Source organism: Gadus chalcogrammus, chromosome 2 (genome assembly GCF_026213295.1).
Source record: "Gadus chalcogrammus isolate NIFS_2021 chromosome 2, NIFS_Gcha_1.0, whole genome shotgun sequence".
In the NCBI taxonomy this organism is placed as follows: domain Eukaryota; kingdom Metazoa; phylum Chordata; class Actinopteri; order Gadiformes; family Gadidae; genus Gadus; species Gadus chalcogrammus.
Genome location: NC_079413.1, coordinates 1,282,673 through 1,303,113, shown reverse-complemented (window position 1 = coordinate 1,303,113; position 20,441 = coordinate 1,282,673). Strand labels below are relative to the sequence as shown.

Genomic DNA, 20,441 nt, shown 5'->3' with positions numbered 1-20,441 from the left:
TACGACAAAGGATAAACACGTCTCACACTGCCATAGCTGTGGTGTAAGCAGTGTGTGGCTTCAACAGTAAATACATGTTTAATGTTTAAAACTGATTAATTTAAGTTGTAACTATACTAAACATTTATTTTAAGTTCAATTGCTACTGATAAAGCCTGTAAGTAGCAGTCAGTAATACCATACGTGATTATGCACCACTAGGCTTACTACTAGGCTACTCAAGTAAAAAAACTCAAATCAAATCGAACCTTTATTTTGATATTCCCACAGCGGCACTGCAGTGGTTTCTGGTATTAGCAGTGAGAGATGCTGCAGTTAGGCGCTCCGATACTCATTTTGGTCTGTGATTGTTCAGTTTCTCGTCGTGGTTTTGATCGAGGCTGTCTGATGGCGTCACGGTCGCTCAGCCCGCTAATGAGCGCTTCAGGTCGCCGGCAGCCGACGCCTTGAAGCGGCCCGGTTTCGGTCCCCACCTGGCTCCGTGTGGTGCATGTCACTCCCTCTATTCGTCACCCACTCCCCCGTCTCTCTCCACAGCACTAAAAGACCATAAAAATATGTCATTAAAAAAAAAAAGTGACGCAGATGTAATCCAAATTGACGATGAAACTATTATGAAATTATATTATGAAAAAAACTATTATGAATTTATGTTATGAAAAAAACCGATTATAAAATCACGAAACTCCACCTTGTGGTTTTCGTGTAAAAGACAGCTCTGTAAAATAGTGCTGTTCGGTGCATCTGGAGATAACTGTCGCCATACCAGAGGAAGCAAGCGTTATTCAATGTACACTATTTATCCACAGGCCTTCGTCCCAGGAGACCAATTACCCATCACGTTGAGAGACGTTGGCAAATTCCCTCTTAAACATAGAGATATTGTTCCTTCCTCTGCAATCCATGCCTTCCTGTTTGTGCCTTCATTAATACCACGTTCTGTGCAGCCAGCCCCTATCCTCGTGCTTGAATCAAGGAAGTCGTTAAATATACGTGATGAGGAGGCAATAACGAAGTCTTTGACGTGTTATACAATAGTAACGTGGTGTAATTACAACGTAGCTTTACTTTGGATTTGCAAGTCAGGCCTGGTGGACTGCAAGGTCTCTCCATTGCAAACAGATTGATAATACATGAGCTTGATTAAATATGGAGGGTTAATTAGACTTAACATCTGGGGGAACAGGCATCAGTGTGTGAAGACAACAACAGACGGTGACCTCTCAGACAGACTGAGCGCTTTATTTTCAGAGTATTTTATTATCCGTATGCAACGTGTGTGTGTGTGTTGGTTTAGCTGCTCACGAACCAAACGAGGACCACAGCTTTATTGCCTGCGGATATTTGAACGAATCCCATGCCGTCGCCACTGACAGCCCGGGTTCTACAGCCTTGAGAATGACTAACTCTCCACGTGGGTCTCATTCCCGACCGGAACCGAGGCTTTGTTCCGCGGTGGCGCGACCGAACCGCTGTTCCCCAGATGGATCCTGTCCTCCAGCTCTCTCTCTCTGTGTCCGCGCCCCGCGGTCGATCCGTCTGCACCTCTGAGTGCAGAGCCCCCTCAGCGAGACTCTGAGCCACGCCGGGAGAACACTATCCTTCTCCCAGTCCCAGCACGACGACAGCTCGGGGAACAATGGTGCCAGTGTTTGATAGAACCTTGGAGACCAAGGGGAAAACACAACGTAAAGTATTGTTTTTAATTTAAAAGTGGTTCCTGTAGGTGTGTGTGTGTGTGTGTGTGTGTGTGGGGGGGGGGCAGAGGCTAGGTGAACTCTGAACTCAGAAGAAGCCGAAAAACCCGAGACAGCGGTGTGACATTTGTTTAATACGACAATTAAAATACATTCAGATATGAGTATAAACACACAGTAAAAATATAAAATACTCTATGTACATCACCGAAAACATAGTACAAGGCGGACAAACAAACAAAACAACACATTCTGAGTCACGCAGCGAAGCGGTGACCGATAAAAGCATCAGTGAGTCAAAGGAGGCTGGCGCGTGGCCCGTGTGACGCACGCAGACAGACACCCATCATCACACAAGAGCAGAGGTAGATTTTCCCATAGGTCGTTCCTCCAGGGCGGGGCGCAGGAGGGAGACCTCACATCTACATAAACAAAGGGCGGTCACCTGACCCGTGACGCTCCCGAGGGTCTTACAGGAACCCATTCTGAGCTTACGTAAGAGCCTGGTCTCTGTGGCGTCCGCACAACTGTATACACACACGTACACGCACACATCTACACACACACGCACACATGCACACAGACACACACACACACACACACGTACACACACACACATACACGCACACACATACACGCACACATGCACACACACACACACACACACACAGACACACACATACACACACATACACGCACACATGCACAAGCACGTACGCACGCAGGCACAAACGCACTGTGGGGGACATGTGTGTCACTACACAGGCCAAAATAAAACCGTTCCATTGTATCCCTTTTGTGTGTGTGTGTGTGTGTGTGTGTGTGTGTGTGTGTGTGTGTGTGTGTGTGTGTGTGTGTGTGTGTGTGTGTGTGTGTGTGTGTGTGTGTGTGTGTGTGTGTTCGCATATGTGTGGATTCCACACACGTTGCTAGCATATTGTGCTCGGCTTCTGTCAATGAGATTACCCTCCTGCCCCCCCCTCCCCACCCCCCCACCCTTATCCTTTTCATCCGCCACCTGAGCACCCCTCCTCCTCTTCACTCTTTCTCTGTCCCTCTTCCTCAATCTATCTCCCGTCTGCTCCGGCATCTCGACATCTGGGACCGGAGGCCAGCCCGTTCAGACAGGAAGGAGAAATCCTGATGGATTACAGGCTGGGAGACGCTGCAGGAATCTAAGTGGTGCGGGGGCTCGGGATTAGCCTTCAGTGGGGTAAACTCAGGCACTGGCTCACGTCAAGGCACCTTGTCTAGCATCGTCTACATAACGGGCTCTAATCCGACCCGCGAGCGACAGAGCTACAGAGCCACGCTGTGTCGGCAGCCTGAGGCGGTGGGGAGAGAAAAACCGAGGCATGACTAAGACTCACAGTGAGGCACTCAGACGAGCCCCTTCCTCCGGGCCCTTCCGCCACGGGCCTTCCTCCATGGCAGATACCGAGCTACCGAGCTAACGACACAACGCTCTGAACATCGTCTGCACTCCCCGTGATAGTCACCTCAAATGAAACCCAGATGGGGAGATCTTTTATTGATTGCGGCCGGGGGAGCGAGCTACAGCAGCACGGTTTACACACACATGGACAAAGCTTAGCCTCATCATGATTAGACCACAGCGGAGGACACGGGGCTCGCCTTGTGGATCTTGGATCCCAGCAGTGAGAGATCACTCTGCGGCCTCAGATTGGACATTTTCATCGCTCCTTCCGGAGCGGCGTATTTCGCCTCCCCCCGTGAATAATTGTGTGGCGCGACGGGCGCAGCAATCACCCACCCGCCGCACCCCTCCCCGACGATCAACACCTGGCACTACTCTCCTGTTTACGAGCGCGTCTCTCTCTCTCTCTCTCTCTCTCTCTCTCTCTCTCTCTCTCTCTCTCTCTCTCTCTCTCTCTCTCCCGACCACTTGTTGCAGCAAAAACCACGACAGGGTTTGACTCAGGGACATAATGATGCATGTGAGCAAACACAAACAGCATACCATTAGGCCAGGCTACAGCGGGGCTCCAACACCTTGGAGCCTGAGACGCAGTGGCCGCGTCCTCTAGTTGCCAGCAGGCCCACTGTGTGTCTGCCAGGGGCGCGAGGTTGACCACTGCCCTCTCAGTGTATGCATAGACATCGTATTGCAGGCAGCTGCGGATCGTGTTGTTACCGGGGGGCCAGGGCCCATACCACGCACTCACACTAAAAGCTTTCGAGGAGAGCAGGTCTTGGCGTGAGGGCGACCCCTGACATGGATCTGCTCTGATTTAGATTCCCTGCTCTTAACGTGTTGTCCATCACACCCCGAGCGAGACAGCGTGAGGAGGCACGGGCACGATGTGACTCAGATGCTACCGTTTAGCGAAGGCTCCACGCACAGACAGAGCGACAAACACACCGACCCCCTGCGCCGAACCAAGCACACCGTAGCGTCGGAACACAGGAGCCGCACAGAGCACGAGTCATTCATGAATATTTACACCACAACACTTCCATTAGGGCACATTATGCTGAGTGTGTGAGAGTGTGTGTGAGTGTGTGTGGGCTTGTGTGTGTGTATCTGTGTATGGGTGTGTGTGTGTGTGTGTGTGTGAAGTTGTTGAGGATGGAGTGAGCAGCAGAAGCTGTACATTTTGAGAGATATTTGAGACGTATAGAGGGAGAGAGAGAGAGAGAGAGAGAGAGAGAGAGAGAGAGAGAGAGAGAGAGAGAGAGAGAGAGAGAGGGGGGGGGGGGAGTGAGAGCGAGAGAGAGAGAGAGAGAAAGAGAGAGAGAGAGGGAGAGCATGGGGGAGGGATATCGGAGGTCAAGCCTTATGGGTGCAGATGGAAACAAGTGGGGAACAAGCGATAGAGCCTTTTTCCATGTGTGCTTGCTCAAGGCACTGGTTTGGAGAGAGAGAAGGAGAGGGGGGGAGGGAGAGGGAGGGAGGGGGAGGGAGGGTCAATGGTGCCTTGGGCCTCAGAGGCATGTCCCCTTAGACAGTGTCCTTCAGTAATCCTGGCCTGGCGGCCCGAGGTGAGCTCCCAGCGCCCTCAAAGTGGCCGGCCTGAATGCACATACATAGTTAGGAGGGCAATCGGTCGGTCAAAACAGCCAGCACAGGGAGTCCTGGCTCCCTCCCTCCCTCTCTCTCTCTCTCTCTCGTTCCCCTTGTCCCTCTCGCATGTGCGCTCCTGGCAACAAAGAGGCTGTGTTCTGTCTCCGGTTGATTGGCCGGGCGCTCTGAACAGAGACGCCAGGAGAACTTTGTTGGTTTGTGTGAGGGGAGTTTCCTCTGGGCTCCACACCAAAACACGGCCGTCCGGCCGGTTACGTTCCTCACTGCTTCTCCTGGGTTGCTGCCCCGACTGGCACGTACACACCCACATGCACGCACATATTCACCCACACACACACACGCGTGCACGCACACACACACACACATGCATGCAACGATATGCACGCGTGCACGCACACACGCATTTGCACACATGCGCTCACGCATGCACGCACACGCACACACACAAACACGCACACACACACACATACATCCACCTCCTCCTCGGGCAGGTCCGGGCTCCCGGTCCCACGCAGCTGTCACTCAGACCCTCGGTCCGGACTCGGGTTCCGCTGCAGTGTAGCGTAAAAAAAGCTCTCCCGCACATTGCTGCGGTGTCCCAGGACGGGCGGGTGACGTGGGTGGCGGACGGCGCCGCGCTCTGCTTTCGGTTGTGGTGTCGGGTGGCGGGCTCTGGCCCACTCCCGGCCCCTTGGACCGTCACCTGTCCCGGGCCCGAGGAATGGCGCGACTGACGCGCTTGGTGACACGGGCACCGACGCGGACAGCAGCTCTGCATAGCGTTCCCCCCCCCCCCCGTCCTGTCCTGTCCTGCTCCCCCCCCCTTCTGTGTATGTGTGTGTGTTTGCGTTTGAGAAATGGTCTTTCCTCCATGTATTTGTCACGGGTGTGTGTGTGTGTGTGTGTTTGGTGCGTGTGTGTGTGTGTGTGTGTGCTACGTGTTTGTGCATGTGTTAGGTATGTGTGTGTGTGTGTGTGTGTGTGTGTGTGTGTGTTAGTTGTGTGTGTGTGCTACGTGTGTGTGTGTGTGTGTGTGTGTTTGTCCTCAGGAGTTGTTTGTCACTGGACACCTGCTATGCGACGATAAGGAGAGTAAGCGCGAGCCGTCCGGGTGATTCCTGCTTCTGGGCAAATGCCTCGAGCTCCAAATCAACAGATCCCCCAACAGGTCCCCCAAAGGATCCCCCAACAGATCCCCCAACAGGTCCCAAAGGATCCCCCAACAGATCCCCCAACAGGTCCCAAAGGATCCCCTAAAGGTTCCCCCAACAGGTCCCCCAAAGGATCCCCCAACAGATCCTCCAAAGGATCCCCCAACAGATCTCCCAAAGGATCCCCCAATAGGTCCCAAAGGATCCCCCAACAGATCCCCAAACTGATTCCCTAAAGGATCCCCAAAAGATCTCCCAAAGTTCCCCCAAAAGTTCCCTCAAAGGTTCCCCCGACAGATCGACTAAAGGATCCCCAAAAGCTCTCCCAACAGATCCCTTAAAAAGATCTCCCACAGGATCCTCCAACAGGTCACTTGTCGCGTCTGATGTTTTAGGGGTCTGAAGGGCGGGGGAAAGAGAGTTCTGGCGTGTCCTCCGGACTCCGGGGCGGTCTCGGCCTCTCTCTCTCTCTCTGGCCCCCCCCGGCCGCTGGCCCCCGGGCCCCCAGCTCTCTGCGGTCCGGCCCCGGGTCGGCACCCTCAGAGGGGGCACTGCTCAGAGGTGAAGGAGCCGCCCTCCTTCTTTTTCCTCTTCTTGCGCTCGTGGACCGTCCAGCAGGTGGCGGCCAGCAGCACCAGCAGCAGCCCGGCCCCCAGCAGCACCAGCGACACCACCTTGGTCTGCGGCAGGTCGTTGTAGGTGTAGGTCACCCCCGTGCCCGCCACGCCGATCACCAGCGAGATGATGCCGAAGGGGAAGATGCACCGGTACCAGGACTTCTCCATGCCCCCCGTGGCCTGGGACAGACGCTCCAGGGACGAGAGCACGTCCGGCACCCTGGAGGCGCCGGGCTCCAGGTACGGCCCCTCGGGACCCGGCGCCGAGCCGGCGGCGGCGGCGGCGGCGGCGGCCGCCTGGGACGGGGCCTGGCAGGCAGGGCGGCCCGGCCCACAGCCCATCCTGGGGACGCGGGGCGAACGGGGGCGCCTGGCCACTGCTGGCGTCCCGGATTCCCTCCGTAGTCTCCGCTCGCCTGGAGAGACAGAACAGGGAGAGAGAGGAGGAGAGGAGGAGAAGGGGGAGAAGGGGGAGAAGGGGGCTGGTGTGAGAGCAGCAGGGGTGGGGGGGAGACGGCCGGCGAAATGGCCGGATCGTAGCAGATGACGTTTTTTTTGTTTGTTTGTTAACAGTCAGTCAGCGCAGAAATCCACTCACGCTTTGGCGTCTCTCTCCCTCCCTCTCCGGCTCGGTCTCTCTCTCTGTGCGGTGCCTGCTGGATCTCTGGCAGCACATTGTACACTCCGCTCAAGGTACCTCCGGGGGCTTTATAACTGGCCGAGGGAAAGGGGGAGGAGCCGGGGTAGAGGCAGAGGGGAGTAGAGCCAGGCCACCGATTGGCTGCCTCCGTGTTGACGTCAAGGAGTGCAAGCGGAGGAGCCGGGGAGTAGAGGAGTCAGGAAGGGGGAGCGGCACCGAATACTGCTGTCTCTCCCTCTGCCTCCCTTTCATCCCCCCTCCGTCTGTTGTCCTTTCTTCCTCCCTCCCGCAAAAGAGGGAAAACAACCGGGAGGAACACAGGCTTCTTGCTCGGTGTTCCCGATATGAATAATAATTGACACGTTTATACGGAAGGTGGGGGAAAAAAAAAGAAGGGATTCCCTTACATCAGAACCCTGGACGCCACCTGCCTGGTGATGCAGGAGAGACGCCGATGTGTCACACACACACACACACAAAGTAATGGCACTCTCTCTCAAAACCGCACCGGCCCTCCCACGCTCGCACGCACCAGAACAACCCAGATCCTCAATGTCAGTGCCCACACACCACACACCCACACACACTAACACACACCACATCTTCTCATGAATGTGTCGTCACCCAGGGAGACATCTGAAATTAGAATACTACCAGAAAAAAAGACAAGGTACACGCACACACACACACACACACACACACACACACACACACACACACACACACACACACACACACACAGTGTTTTCCTTCCTTTAATGAACGTAGGCAGACAGGCACTAATTCCATCTGTCATGGGTCTTGGAAGCCCTTTTTTGCCTCCATGAAAATCTAATCAATCGGTCCTGCTTTGGCTCTCCTCTCCTTGACTCATACCCCGTCCAATCAGCCCCGCCAGGCCGCCGGGATACATCTGGGTGGTTAGTGTTACCCCGGGGGCAATCCCATGCAGGGCTGGGGCTGTTTCTTTACTTCTAGGAGCCAGGGTGAAAGCCAGTGCTTTTGCCAATATCAGGAAGAGTTTCTTCCAAACCACGCGAGGGCGAGGCTCTGGGTTTGATCATCGCCATGCAGGTTTTAATTGGGCATTAAAATGGTCTGAGCCATGTGATAATAACATAACTTCACAGGCAACAGACAGACAAGACAAGCGCTTTCCTTTGGATTCAGAGGAACCTCAGAATCTTTCCAGCAGCTCGATATTAAATATTAAAGCATGTTCATCCACTTATCGGCTTACTATGAGAATTGACCATCACCTCACCTGACTGAGAGCGAACACAGGGACACAGTTACCTTGTGTAAGGGCGATAGACGCTTCAATTCTGTTCACAGGGGTGTCTGTGTGAACTGGTGAGGCGAGGAAAAGCTATTCTGATCTGGAGATGAATTACCTTGTTCGCTCGAGAGACACACACTAACATCCCACACTGCAGCTATTATTGAAACAGCCACCTTGAGTGTGTGTGTGTGTGTGTGTGTGTGTGTGTGTGTGTGTGTGTGTGTGTGTGTGTGTGTGTGTGTGTGTGTGTGTGTGGAGGAAGGGGGCATTAAGGTAGGACACATCGATTTGCACGAGTGCTGCATTATTGAAATAGTCACAAATTATGTGTGCGTGTGTGTGGAGAAGAATGGGGCTTTAAGGGAACAACACATATTGATTTGTGCTGAATTGTTATCATGGTCTATATATAGCACAGAAATGGGTAATTGATTTGAGGTCCTTTGAAACAGGTTTTTGCAGTTTGAGGGTGTGTGTGTGTAAGGGGGGGGGGGGGGGGGGTGGCTGTATTTTATAAGCTACCGTCATCAGCTCTAAATACAAAAGGTAATGACCATTAATAACGAACACGGATGACAGCCGTATGAAATCCATGTTGAACGTTTAACAATTTATTGCTTCATTTCCATCACTCCTCTGTGACCGTCGTCTCTCCTGCCTCACTGGGATGAATGGAAGACGAAGAAGGAATTTAAACTATGAATACAAATTGATCCGTGGCGGCCACCTGCGGCCAACAGAACCGGGGATTGGGGAAGAGAACAGGAAAATAAAGGTTTGTTTATGTTTGCGTGCGTTTTCTCGTGTGTGTGTGTGTGTGTGTTTGAAAGACAACAAGTTTGAGAAAGAAAACACCTAGGAGAGGCTGCGAGAGCCTTGAATTCGCGCGGAAAGCAAAGACAATTCACCGCTAGCTGTCACCGTGTCTGAGTGGGTCAGGAGAGACAGAATACTGAAAAGCAAAGAGCCTCCACGGGAAAGCACGAGCACAAATCAGTTTGAAGAGTAAACGCATTGAATGCATGAATCAGTGAAGCGGGAGGGAGAATGAAATGTGGCACGGCCGAAGAGCGAGCCGCAGGTGGGTGTGGCGGCTCAGCGCGCCCAGGGACAACCATGGGGCCAGGCGGCAGACCACCATAACGAAGCCAGGTCATGGGGAGGCTGAGCTGCGTGGGCGGATTTCCCCCCGTGGGATCAGTGTGTGATGTGTGGATTTCATCTCGCGGACGCTCGCTCGCTCGCCCTCCGTGCGCCGATTCCCCCCGCGTGCGTCCAGACCGTGTGGATCAGACCCGGTGCCAGCAGCACAACGCACGTTTACAACGTGCCCAGAACGCATGATGGCATGGTGAAAGAGCTGGCAAACATACAGGCACCGTATTCAAATGACGCTCCCGGCAAGCCAGGAATAGCGGTTTGTACTCCTAACCTCCCCCGATGATGGGGGGGGGGGGGGGGGGGGGGGGGGGGGGCGGATAACAAGCGGAAAACGGGTGAAAATAAGGGATCAAGACCCGCATCTCCGAGTGACTCACTACTCCGATGAGCGTGTGTGAGGAAATGTGTGTGTACGTGTGTGTGTGTGGCAGCCGTGTGCACACACCCACAACGTGCTGTGTGAACCGAGGGCCACCTGTTGTTCAGTCTGCTCTGCTACGGGCCCTCCAAGCGGCATATGCGGGCATGTGGCCCGTCCAGCCTCCTGAAAGACCTGCTCCATCATTCACCCTCCAACCCTATAGCCTACTCTCACACAATACACTCCACAATGAAACTGCCAAGATGAAGCCACTCTCTCCCATGTGAAGGATTATAACATGTTCACAAGACAACAAAAAATCCATAGCCCACAAAAATAGAATTGAAAGCAGATGAACGCCTCTGCTGAAAATACATTTTGCATTGCGAAATTATGATTTCGATTTTAATAATTGGGTTGTATACACAAGTCCGTGAATGTGTCTCTCCTAACAGCTGGTTTTATTCATTTGCTATTCAACAGCACACGAAAAATGGCTTTCAGAATTGATTTACTCGGATCGTTACTTGAACGGTTACACTTTACGACTACAAAACGCGAGCCTCCATCTGGCTCCATGTACAAAACTGACACACGCCGAAGGATAATGAGAGCTTCACAAGTTCAGATGTTTCACTGCCATTAGTTGGGGCGGTTTATGAGCCGTATTGTGCAGGATGACTGCCCCCTGCTGGTGAGGACTGTATTGCACGAAGTCAGCAAGGGACACGAGAGAATACAAGTTACCGGCATCCTGATGGACGCGGCTTGCCGTCATGAGATCAAAAAAAGAAAATTAAAAACATATTTTTGGTCACATCACATTATGTTATTTGTAAGTGTACAATGACCTCACGTGAGTGATCTCACACAGCATCACAGTAAATGAACGCCTGAGAAGTACAAACAAAAAGAAGTAAAAGTAGGCAATCGAATAACTATCCGTGTGATCAGCCCCCTGGAGCGCATTAGAACCGCCTGGTTCCAGTCAGAACCGCCTGGGTCCAGTTAGAACCGTCTGGGTCCAGTTAGAACCGCCTCGGTCCAGTCAGAACCGCCTCGGTCCAGTCAGTCGGGCTCAGCGTCCAGAACCAGTGCGGGGAACCTCTCCCCCCCCTCGGCCAGGAGGGAGTACAGGTCCCGGAGCACGCTGGGGTCCGCCGGCTCCGGGCCCCCCAACAGGGAGCACAGCAGGGGGGAGAGGCTGTCCGACAGGGCCTGGAGCCGGGGGGGGGACGACGACACATCAACCGGGGGCAAAGAAGGAGCTCACCATGTTGGGGCGATGTCGTAGGTTAGCATGTAATAGGTTAGCCTGATGGCTCACACATTAGGACGTTATTTTCATAGGACTAAGAACGACTTAAAAAGGTAGAATATGTAAGATTTCGGCATTCAAATGTGTACGACTAGACTTATGTCACACATTCTATTTTCTTGTGTACTAACATAATCGCAAACATGTTTTTATTCAGTTAAAAACACAATCAACGTCGGCGCGTGACCCTGACGGAGGCCCCCCGCCCTCACCTGCTGCAGGTGCACCTCCTGCTGCAGCAGCAGCACCCGCAGCCTCAGCGTCTCCAGCTCCACCAGCTCCGTCTCCGTGGCGACGGTGAGGACGGGGGGCAGGAGGGGGAGGAGGAGGAGGAGGCCCCCCCCCCGACCCCCCCGCACGCCCGGGCAGAGGCAACCCCCCTCGGGCCTCCATCCGTTCCACGTCTCCCACTCTGCCGGCGGAAAAAGAGGCTATCTTTAGCGCGTGAGCAACTGTAGCCTAGACCCTCTTCTCTCCGCCTCCTCCCGCTGACCCCGCTGTAAATAGACGGGGGCTGCGTCTGGTGAGCCGGCCCCCCGTACCCCCTCCTCTCCCCCGACGTCACGGGAGAGGCGGTAAGGAAACTAGGGACCTGCCACCGGGTCTGCTTTCAGTTTCCGTACGTCGGGGGCGCGGAGCGTGCATTAGCTCGTTAGCGCCCCGTCTTCCCCCTCCCCCCCCTCCTCACGCCCTAACCGCCCCCCCCACCACCCCCCCCCCCCCCCCCCCCCCCCCCCCCCCCCCCTCCTCACGCCGACGGTTTACCGCCGAAGAGGAACGGAGCCGAGAGTGGTTCAGACGCACAGCCCAGTCGCTCGTAAACCAAGAAAAAAAAAAATCTGTAAAAGCCATATTTAGAAAATGTCTGATTTGCATATTTTCACTCATCGTTTTGTAGTCTACATGATTATTATTAATTTTGAAAATTAGCATGGACACATAAGGCTCCCGTAGAGTCATGACGTCAGAAGTAGTCACATTAAAGAGCTAGGAGCCCACGGAGGAACACTGTTTTTAGACTATTATTTCGATTTCCTGCCTTTGTTTGTATTGTTCCCTTTGGACGAGCAGAAGGTCAAGCTAACTCAAGAGACACGTCATTTCTGGAGTCAAGCTCATTGCTTCTATAGGCTTACCCAGACATCGCTACAAATAGTTTGCCATTCAACCACAAGTCATTGTTGAATAAAAGAAAAGAAAAAAGGTACTTAAATATAAGCACTACTACTAATAGCACGCAACACAGAAGGCTTTCTCTGAATAATAGAACATTCTAATATAAAGTTAACCTCCAAAACGAAGTGGAAAGAAATTATATTAAAATGATGTTTACTTGTGTGTGACTATCCAGGGATAATTCTGGAAACACATCTCACACATACTTGCTTTTTGCTGAAAAGACTAACATTACAGCCTACATTTAAACCACTGGGGGATGTCAAAATGTAATCATGAAACATATTCCTGCCTGTTCAAACACAGCTGGAGTCTAGAAGTGTTTGAACCACATGAGAATATCAGCAATATTTCCTTTGTATTTCAGAGGCATGGAAAAGCTGAGACGTAATAAGACACACAAACAGAACCAACTTCAAGTAATGTTTTTACCAAAAAGATATCCTTGGTCTGAGTGCAGCTCTGTCGTTTCACTCGTGTGAATGAAGGTTCTCACCTTGTTTCACTTGGACTGCTTGTTTCCTCAGGCTTTCTGCCTCACTCTCCAGGCGTTCAAGAGTAACATGAGGTGCACACTGGAGCTCTGCACTGTCTGCAAGAGAAATGGCTGTCTTTCATCTTCTGCATCCTGGTTTATGAGATACAATGGTAATAAGGGAGCATTGACCATATAGCAACACAATATTTCAACAACATCTCCATCTCTCGATAAATGGAGAAGGGGGGTGTAAAGAGAGGGTGTAAAGGGGGGTAAACAGGTGTTTACACCCCTTCAACGTGGCAATTATCACCAAGATGGTCCCATTTTCTTGGATATTTATAGTAAATTATACTTTTCACACACACCTGCCACTTCAGTCCTCTGTGACTCTGAGTTACGAGGATCAAAGTATTTGTATTCGTGTTGGATAGGACAGGCTCATCCAGATTTAATGAAGGTTATCGATTGGAAGTAAATTGCATTTCTTTCTTTTATGGCTTTTCCTTCCCAAGTGTTGCATTACATATTGTGTGTTCCACAATACTTTCTCCAGATAAATGGCTAAAACGCAGAGGAGAAAGTAGTACCATCCAAGTACAATTCCGGTACTTTTTTATTTATTTTACAATAAGTAGTACATTAGTCTGAGTGTGGTAATGACACCTTTAAGGAAAACCCTGTCATCCCCTTTACATTGTCTTGTGTGCATTAGGTCCTGGTAATACTCAAAACCCAACCCTAACGTCCCCGTCGTGAGAGGTGGAAGCAGGTCAAGCTGGCCAATAGGGCAATGATAAAACTCATGGGCCAATCACCCGTGAAGTGGATTCAACCGATTACAGAAACATTGATGAAGAAAAAGAAACCCCACAACCTAGGAGATGAAGACTCTTCGGGCATGCAAGCTAAAGAGACAATGAAGACGCATACTGAAAACCATACAGAGAGGGTTCGTCTGAATCTTCTATCCCCTAGGCAACCTTCCAACATCGCAACCTGGAACATCAGGACCATGTTCACAGCAGGGAAGACGACAGTCATCGCAGATGAGATGAGGAGATACAGGGTTTCTATCCTCGGCCTCTGCGATACCAGATGGCTCCAGACAGGAGAAGTCAAATTGGTCAGCGGTGAGTCCATACTCTACTCTGGACACGCAGATGAAAAAGCACCACACACGGAGGAAGTGACATTTATGCACTCCAAAGAAGCACAGAGGGCCCTCGTCAGCTAGGACCCCATAAATTCTGGAATCATCACTGCAAGATCCCAAACCACCCATAAAAGAATCAACCTTCAAATCATACAGTGCTATGCACCCACCAACAATACTGATGAGGAACTAAAGGACAATTTCTACAACCAGCTACAACATCTACTCCAGAACAGAAAAGAAAAATACCTTCTCTTACTCATGGGCGACATGAATGCCAAGGTGGGAAATAACAACAATGGATACGAACTGGCTATGGGAAAGCATGGACTTGGCACCATGAACGAAAATGGGGAGAGATTTGCAGATGTATGTGCTGACAACAATCTGGTTATAGGAGGGACTGTTTTCCCCCATAAACCCATCCACAAAGCCACCCATCCACAAAGCCACCATCCACAAAGCCACCATCCACAAAGACCACACTACCGAAAACCAAATCGACCACATATATATAAACAGGAAGTTTAGGCACTCAAAGGTTTTGCAGCCAGTAAGTGGTGGTCTGTCCCGGTGTCTGCCCCCCTCTTCACTCGTACACCTGGATGTACGAGTGAAGAGGGGGGCAGACTGGCTGCAAAACTCCAACTTAAGCTAAAGCGCTGCAACAACCCCTCTGACAGCAGAACAAAATTCAACCTACAGCTCTTCCAGGACATTGGAACAACTGAACTGTATCAAACCACCCTACAGAACAGGTTTCAAGCCCTGCAAGATCTCCAACAATCAGTGGAAGAGTACTGGAACAGCCTGAAAAACATATGGAAGGAAACATAGAAGAGAGGAGGGCAAAAAAAGGACACACTAACCAAATGCAAAACCTGAGCAAGAAAGACAGCAGCCCTGAAAGACTACGAGTAAGCAAACAAGGAGGTGAAGAAGAGGGCTAAATGTGATAAACAGAATTACATCGAGGCCTTGGCACAAGAAGCACATGAAGCAGCTGGAAAAAACAACCTCAAGGACCTATACATGACCACCAAGAAAACTGTGCATAAAGTTTAATTGACTTTGAAAAAGCATTTGACAGTGTAGACCGAAAGTGGCTATGGAATTTAATGGCACACTACGGAATCCCCCCCAAATACATAAACATCATCAAGAACACATACCAGGACATGCAGTGCCAAGTGCTCCACCAGGGACAGGCACAAGAAACATTCACAGTGCTCACCGGGGTGAAACAGGGCTGCCTGCTTTCCCCTTTCCTTTCCCTCTTGTGCATTGACTGGACCATGAAGCAAACTACCCATAATAAAAAATACTGGCATCCAATGGAGTCTGACAGAACAGCTAGAGGACCTCGACTTTGCAGATCACATTGCACTACTCTCACATAGCCACCAGCAGATGCGAGAGAAATCCCAACTGCTAGAAACAACAGCAGCAGGACTGGGGCTTAAAATAAAGTGAGCAAAAACCAAAATAATGCGGATAAACAACAAAAGCATGAGTCCTATAAACATCGGGGACCAAACACCGGAAGAGGTCATCAAATTGACATATCTGGGAAGTGTGATAGCTGTGGACGGTGGGACAGAGGAAGATGTAAAGTCAAGAATAGGGAAAGCAAGAACAACATTCAACATATTAAATAAGATCTTGAAAACTAAAAACATCTCACTCAATGCTAAGCTCAAAATCTTCAACTCCAACGTCAAATACAATGAACATGTCGTGTAAAACGCTTGCTTAGGCGAACAAGGAGGTGGAGACGTTCCTCTGCATTCTTGGGGAGGAAGACGTTGTTTACGATGTTTACGTAGCTGCCGCGGCGATCGACATCCGGCCTAACATAAAGAGTACTGTCGGCAGTGGAAACGCGTCCTCGGAACTGAGCTGGGCTATACCGCCCCCTCACTACCGGACTGAGTCTAACCGAACCATACCGCACCCTGCAGTGGAAACGCGTCATTAGACACATCCTCAGGATCTTCTGGCCAAACCGTATCAGTAACACCAACCTGTGGGAATGCACCAATCAAGAGCCAATAGAGATACAGCGGATAAGGAGAAAGTGGAGCTGGATAGGTCACACACTAAGAAAAGGCAAAACAGCAATAACCAAACAGGCACTAACATGGAACCCACAAGGCAAACAGAGCAGAGGGAGGCCCAAAAACACATGGAGAAGGAGCACAGAGCTAGATGTGAAAAAGAAGGGACTGACGTGGAAACAGATGGAGAGGATGGCACAAGACAGACGGGGGTGGAAACGATTCATCAATGGCCTACGTTCCGAAAGGAATACAAAGGCCTAACTAATACGGTAATGATGCTGCTGACCCAGCCCCCTTTACATTGTCTTGTGAGCATTTGGTCTAGGGCCCGACCGATTCATCAGCCTGCCGATTTAAACGGTGGATTATAGCCTTTTTGAAAATAATCAACATCTGCCAAAAAGTCGCAGATTAATGGCGATTTATTTTTTTTACTAGAAATGCATTTGGCCAGGAGATACATTTGCCGTCCACCTTCCTCTGTGCCAAGTGAGAGGGTGTTCAGTACTATTGGCAACATTTATGAGTAAGAAGCGCAGCTCCCTCAAGGGAGAGAATGCACTACAAACTGCCCCTGCTGAAGTGGCAACATTAAGGACTCTACGACTGGCAGGGGCAGGAGAATATAATTTTATTTGGAAAATATCCATATGCTGTTTGCCCCACACAACACACATTACCTCGTTCCTATACAGTTGTTTTATGTTATTATTAAATATGGCTTTCAAATATGTTGTGTACAGTTACGAAAAAGTTCTTCTTCCTGCACTTTATGTCAAAAGATTGTTGCACAAAATGTTAATATGCTGCTTGCCCCGGCCTCAAACAACTAATTATTTTGCAGAAATTTGATTTCTTTATTTGTTCCAATATGCAAGTAAAAAACTGCTATGGTAGAATTATGTTACCAATAAAATGAAGTTCCTGCACTAATTTTTTTAAGATCCTTTTTATTTTATTTTATTGACAATAAGATAAGGCTGTATTTGCACTAATTTTTTACAGTAAATTTATTCGAAAACACACAAGGTTCTGCATGCAATTCACATATTCGTCACAAGTGTTTAAAGTATATTTAAGGGTTCCAAAAATAAGTTTTACATGCTTTTCCATTTTCTTTCAATAATCGGCCGATTTAAATCGTAATCAGAAATTTTCTCTGAAAATAATCGGCATCGGCCCTCCAAAATCAATATCGGTCGGGCCTAATTTGGTCCTGGTAGTACGGTAGGGTTTCTGTTGAGGTATGTACCTGGTTGGCTGCCTGATGAGGAGCCGTACTTGGCCAGCAGCTTCTGGACCTTGTAACAGTGGCTCAGGTCCTTGCCTTGGCGGACGAGGCCACCCACCAGAGCCCGGGTCTGATCCGGACTGCCCCGAGGCCAGGTCCTGGGGAACTGGAGGAACGGGTCAAGGGAACCAGACGGCGTTACCCAGGACGGGCTGGGAGGCCCGTCAAATACCAGGTGGAAACACTAGTTCTTTACGCTAAATGTTACATAGACTTCATTTATTGAGGGCATTTTTAACCAGTGGCCACTCAAACCACTTTTCAATACGGCCTCACATTCACCCGTTCATGCACACATTCACACACTGTCGGCGGTCGCGGCCACGCAGGGCGACAGCCGGCTGGTCAGGAGCAGTCAGGGGGAGGCGTCTCGCTCAGGTACACCTCAACAAGAGGAGGAGCCGGGGATCGAACTAGCGACCTTCTGGTTACCAGCCGACCCGCTCTACCTCCTGAGCCACATGCTCAGATGTAGCCAAGAATACACTGGCCGACGGACCATTAGCTAGGTGATTGGAGGTGCAATTTGTACAGGTCAACTTTTAGTAGAACATCTTAACTCTAGCACACCTTGGTCCTGTTTAAGGGTTAGGCTAACCCTGAATGAAAGATACGCAAGCCCTCATTTTCTCCATGAAGGCACTTCTCTCCGGCATACTCTGGCTCTGCAGCACCGCCGCTCTGTCCCACAACCTGACCACGGGACAGGGAGGAACGTTAGACAGAACCGGCAGGCTGCGATCGCTTATGAAAAACATGGTACATGTTCATCTCCCTCTAGATATTGATAGATATTAAATCACATATACATACAATGTTAATCCATCGATTACATTGACCAATAAATGGATGGATGGATGGATGGATGGATAGATAAGATAGATAGATAGATAGATAGATAGATAGATAGATAGATAGATAGATAGATAGATAGATAGATAGATAGATAGATAGATTCTGGTCACCTGTTTTGCTTCAGTCTCAGAGACTTCCATTTCTCCCTTAGATCAGTAGGTATCCTGCAAAAGTGAGGAGGGGGAAAAACTAATATTTCAAGCAGACATTTTGACTGTGGCTTACTGTGTTCAGAGGACGGTTGATGTCAGACCTCCTTACCTGTTCTGCGCAGGTGTGCTGCCAGTCCCGCCAGTCAAGGCACGCTCCGCCTCCACTGGGGGCCCGGCCCTCCCCAGGGGCCCCTCGCTCTCCCGGCCAGAGGCGGCAGCTGGGGCCCGGGCCCGGTCACCAGGGTTACCGCCCCCCCCGTGTGTGTTTCTCGTGTCGGACCGCAGGGCCCGCACCGACCGAGCCGCCGGCGACCGCCCCCTTGTACGCCGCTAGGGGGTTCACGTTTTTACTTCTGGCCCCCGACAGAGACGACGAGGTCCCGGGTCTCCGGGCTTCTCTCGGGGCCCGGCTGCCGGACTTGGAGGACGCGTCGGCCCCCGCTCTGCCTCTCCGCGCTCCAGAGGGTTGATTGGCTGCACTGGGTTTGACGGCAGCGGGGTCGCCTGGCTCTTTGGTCGGTCCGGGGGGTCCACGACTACAGCGGGGCCCCCTGGACGACGGCGCGCTGCCGCTGCGGATCCGGAGAGCTTCCCTCAGCGCTCGCTCCAGTAGCTCGATCTCCTCTATCTCCTGCGGCGCCACATCTTCCTCTGAACCAGCCGGGGTGAGATGAGGAAACAACGTACTTTAAACCTTTAGGTACAAAGCTCTGGGTTTTTGACACGCCCACACAAAAGGTAAATGGTAAACAGACGGCATTCATACAACGCTTTTCTAACCACTGACCACTCAAAGCGCTTTACAATACTGCCTCATATTCAACCATTCATGGACACATTCACACACCGACGGCGGAGTCAGCCACGCAGGGCGACAGCCAGCTCGTCAAGAGCAGTCAGGGTGAGGTGTGTCGCTCAGGGACACCTCGACACTCAACTAGGAGGAGCCGGGGATCGAACTAGCAACCCTGTTACCAGCCAACCCGCTCTACCTCCTGAGCCACATGCCTCCCCCTACAAGACACACAAGACCATGCTGTGAAATATACCAGATCATGTCTTTACCCTTATGAGCGTCATCCAGGTCGAGGGGGGCAGCCCGAATCTGCGGCGTTCTGGGATCAATTCAAACATACAAGTAGGTCACAGGTCACACACACAAATCAGTAAACGCACCCCAGCATGCAGGTCACTACAAAGGTCAGAGAAACAAAAAGAGAAACAATAAATAAATTATATGCAATTCAATGTTGAATGTTCCTGTTTTTGTCAAAACACACACAGTGACACTCTTTGTAATGTGGCCGATTTGATATAAGCAAATAACATCTGCCATGTGTCTGCTTGTCCTAATGTTGATACTGAATGCAAACCGGTGCTTGACTGCTTGCATGGCTGCTAACATCACATCCACTCTAGGCTAGTCGTGACGTCCACACAGCCATGTGGTTTAATGAATCATCTCCAAACGTTACCGTTACAGTTGAATTGTGTAACTTAACAGACGCATCAGGCTTTCAAAACACAATCCACCGTTTGCTATGGATGCAAAACTATACTCACAATGACTTTATAATCTCATGTTGGAGTTGAATGTTGACATGTAACTTGGCTTGCTCGTCTTTACACCACTTGACCGCTTCCTCCAACCGGCTGAGCAGGGACATTTCACCGAGGGGAGGGCTCTCTTACGTGTTACACTAGTATCACGGCGCTAGGTCACATCTTATTAATGTGGACATCTTACTCAAGTAGACCCTGTTTAGACGAGAAGGTTTGAGTCGACCCGCTCAGTGGAGGCGGAAGTTTGTTCTGCTACCGGTGACTTTCTCAAAGTGATGCAAAACCACATTTACGGTCACATAACTCACTAATAAACCAGCATCAACAAAAAAATAAAGAAACAAACACGAGAATAGCGCAATCGGCACTTTTACGGGAGTTTATTGGCATTATAATGATTGTTGTTTCGAGGAGGAGCTCTCTCGCGAGATTGGCTG

The 20,441-nt window shown here is 50.7% G+C and overlaps 1 protein-coding gene and 1 pseudogene across 1 annotated transcript; both read right to left on the bottom strand.

The window, feature by feature from the left end:
• Positions 1-6,048: 6,048 nt before the first annotated feature.
• On the bottom strand, positions 6,049-10,708 carry LOC130403758 (transmembrane protein 100-like). The gene is made up of 3 exons (XM_056608216.1): positions 10,703-10,708; positions 8,416-8,419; positions 6,049-6,927 (listed from the first exon to the last, which is right to left on the bottom strand). Exons 1-3 carry the CDS (start codon positions 10,706-10,708, stop codon positions 6,434-6,436), a joined length of 504 nt encoding a protein of 167 aa, XP_056464191.1. The 3' UTR covers positions 6,049-6,433.
• Positions 10,250-20,433, bottom strand: LOC130406015 (uncharacterized; annotated as a pseudogene).
• Positions 20,434-20,441: the final 8 nt, after the last annotated feature.